Raw genomic sequence first — 3,253 nt, forward strand, 5'->3', positions numbered from 1 at the left:
TTGAAGGACTCGATAAATAATAATAAAAAAAGAAGAAAGAAAGCTGATAACGCGATCCCGCCTTTTCGAATCGATGCCTTTTTCTTTTTTTTTCCTTTCTTTCGATTTTTCCCTCCTCTTCCAATAACAGATGAATAAATGAATAATGCGTCGGGCGACACGAGGTGCGGTGGAGAGGCTGAAGAAAGAGGAGAGAAAGGGGAGGGAGGAGAAACACACGCGCGGTTAACTCGGTCGTTATCGAGAGAACGATAATATCGCGGCGAGAGGAGGGGAGAGGGGAGGGAGGGATGTGCGTTTGTTTCGCATGGCCGATACACTTTGAAATACGCTCTCCTGAAACTGTATGTGAGATTCAAAGTGGCGAGTATACACTGCGAAATACTACGATTTTAAACGATGGAATCTCTAGATTCGCGGGTATAATCTAGATTCGAGGGGGGAGGGGAGGGGTTCACAATTATCGTGGTTATTCGTGCGCACGGTAAACTCGTATAAATTAAACTGGAAGAGCCTCCGGTGAGAGGCGGCGACCGTTTCGTTGAATCTACCGATAATAAGGTCCTCGTGTAACTGGCGGAAAAAAAAAAAAAAAAAAAAAAAGAAACGGTCGATCGATCGGGATCGAGCTGATGATATTTATTCTCCCGCCACGTATCTGCAAATTCTCGTTTCACTACGTAACGTACATCGCACGTCACAATGACAGCGGTTGATAAAAAGGAGAAAAGAGATAAGGAGGAAGATGGAGATAATGGTTTCGAAAATAAATGAATGGACGAGAGAGGTTGAAATTATTAGGTGGTGGAAGGAAGGGGAAAGGAGATTTCTAATCCGAGATTCGTGGTTGTATTTCAGGTTTTCTACCAAAGAATCGGCGACACACGCTATTGTGGCAGTTCACAACACCGACATCAATGGTCAAACGGTGAAGTGTAGCTGGGGGAAGGAGAGCGGGGATCCGAACAATGCTCAACAAACTGGACAGGTAAACGTTCGATCTTTTATCTCGAAGGAAGGGGGAGAAAGCGATGAAATTGGGGATTTTAAGATCGAATATCCTTTCGTTCGATTCGATTCGAGGAAATCGAGAACCTCGAAGATTTCGAAAATTTCGCGAGGAAAGGAAAGAAAAGAAAAGAAAAGGAAAGGAAAGGAAAGGATCCAGGCGCGGGGAGAGTCGCGAGTGGAACGGAGAGCGAAGAGAGTTGAAAAGAAGAGAAGGAAGGAATACGAATTTAGGAAGAATTCTCTATCTCTTTCAGAGAAATTCACGCTCCAACTATGTTTTAACTTGTCGGTATGTGGCCAAGGATGGTAGCAATTAGTAGCGAGTCTACTTTGAACTAGAACTAGAATTCGGTTTGAATCGGGAATTGAGATATCTTGGCAAACGCGTTATCGTATAAGACTGCTTCGATCGAAGCGTATCCGCTTCGTAAGCGTTCTAATTGAAAACTAGATTAGACGAAAGCACGATTTTACGAGAGAGCAGAAAGCGATTTCTACACCTCTCTCTCTCTCTCTCTCTCTCTCTTTCTCCTCGTCGCTCCGCACAACGCGCGTGTAGAAAGGAAAAGTAAGAAGAAAAAAAAACCAGTGCATTCTCGTTATCGAGAATAAATGGCGAAAGGCGACGGTTGCACGAGATATCGAGAGGAAAAGGAAATAGTTAGAGTATTCGATTGCCAGTTCGATCCGGGCTTTGCCCGGTCGATCGAGAGAGGCTGGGCGCGCTACGTGGGAGAGTAAAAACGGAAGGGGGAAGGGGGGACAGGGAATCGGGCAAGATTCCGGTCTATTCACGAGGCTTGCTCTAAAGTGTGTCTGTCGGGTCTCTTAGCAATTAGCGCCGGTAGGACGAGTAAGTACGTCCGATCTGGGAATGCTGGCCCAAGTACGCCCTCCCTTCCACTCTCCTCCGCCCAGTACTTCCGTCCATCCATCCACTGTTACCCGGCCCGTGACATCGCTCTAATTGATCCCTATTCCCATAACGCGCTTCTCCCACGAGTACCGGGATATCGCATTACTACGTACCTCGTTCCGTGCCCTTACTCGTCTCCACGCAGCCACGCTGCTTTCGTGTTCGATCCCCTTCTTAACCGCCGCGATTCGGTCCGAAATTCTGTCCAATTGCGATTTCGTCCGCTTGCTCCTTCGTTTGCAACGATCGACCGCAAACGAACGCCGATTTATAACCGTACGCTCCGTTTTTTCCTCGAGCGAGAATAGAAAAGAATAGAAAAGGAAAGAAATGAAATGTAATATTATCGATCGAGGAAAATTCCTCGCCGGGTAAAGTAGAGAGCAGCGAAAGCGTGGATAGGGCGAGAAGGTAGGAAGGATGATTTTTAAAGCGAGCCGATGTCATTTTTCTTTTTTCTTTTCTTTTCTTTTCTTTTTTTTTTCCAAGTCTCTATTGACACGGTTAAGCGCGAAACGGTGGCGATGCCTTTTACTCTTTTCTATTTCATTGATCTTGGTGTGCTCTTCCAGGCGTTATCGTCGGCGACGTACCCATACTACGCGGCGGCAGCAGCTGCCGCCGCGGCGGCGGCAGGCGTCGCGGGTGTCGGAGGCGTCGGTGGCGTCGGCGGTGCCGGCCAGCTAGGATACTGGTACCCGCCCCAATCTTATCCGACGACAGCGACGCAGATGCAAGCCGGTGGTTTCCTTCAAGGGATGCAGGGATACACTTATGGACAGTTCGCCGGGTATCAACAGGCGCAATACATGGGGTGAGAGCTCTCTGACTATTTTCTCCAACTAACTTCCACCGACGTGGAATATTTCGAATGGAAAACTCGTTTCCAGCGAGATAAATTCTTTATTTAAAAAAAACGTTAGAATAATATTTGCCGCTTCGAACGAAAGGGGAATTAGAGGAGAAAAAAGCAATGCAAGTTGAAGTTTAACCGCCCTCCCTGTATTTTGTTTCGTAAACCGAGACTGGTGGATTAAGTATCCTGTCTCCGTCGTTGATCTCGATCAATTAAGAGACCGATACCGGTGAGACGAGTGTACGAAGCTCAGTAGGTCAAGTCGGTTCTTGCAACGTTCTACGTTAAAACGATGTCTGAACTTAATAGTAGACCGCTAATGTTGATGACACAGTAGTCTGTAAATGACCGATGAAAATTGCGCATTGGTATACATCGTTGAGCGTCTCTCTCTCTTTCTCTTTCTCTCTCTCTCNNTCGTGTCAACGACGTAGAATCAAGGAGAAAAATAATGATGGGAAAAATTCGAG

General features: G+C 46.6%; 1 protein-coding gene across 1 annotated transcript in view; it reads left to right on the forward strand.

The window, feature by feature from the left end:
- Nucleotides 1–3,253, forward strand: part of LOC102680950 (nucleolysin TIAR-like) — a 20,788-nt gene that overhangs the window by 11,912 nt on the left and 5,623 nt on the right. The window contains exons 4-5 of the mRNA XM_031512162.1: nucleotides 859–988; nucleotides 2,500–2,741. Of these exons, the coding sequence (XP_031368022.1) occupies nucleotides 859–988; nucleotides 2,500–2,741 (372 nt within the window). The remainder of the gene's footprint in view (nucleotides 1–858; nucleotides 989–2,499; nucleotides 2,742–3,253) is intronic.

This window comes from Apis dorsata, unplaced genomic scaffold (assembly GCF_000469605.1).
Source record: "Apis dorsata unplaced genomic scaffold, Apis dorsata 1.3 scaffold_396, whole genome shotgun sequence".
NCBI lineage: Eukaryota > Metazoa > Arthropoda > Insecta > Hymenoptera > Apidae > Apis > Apis dorsata.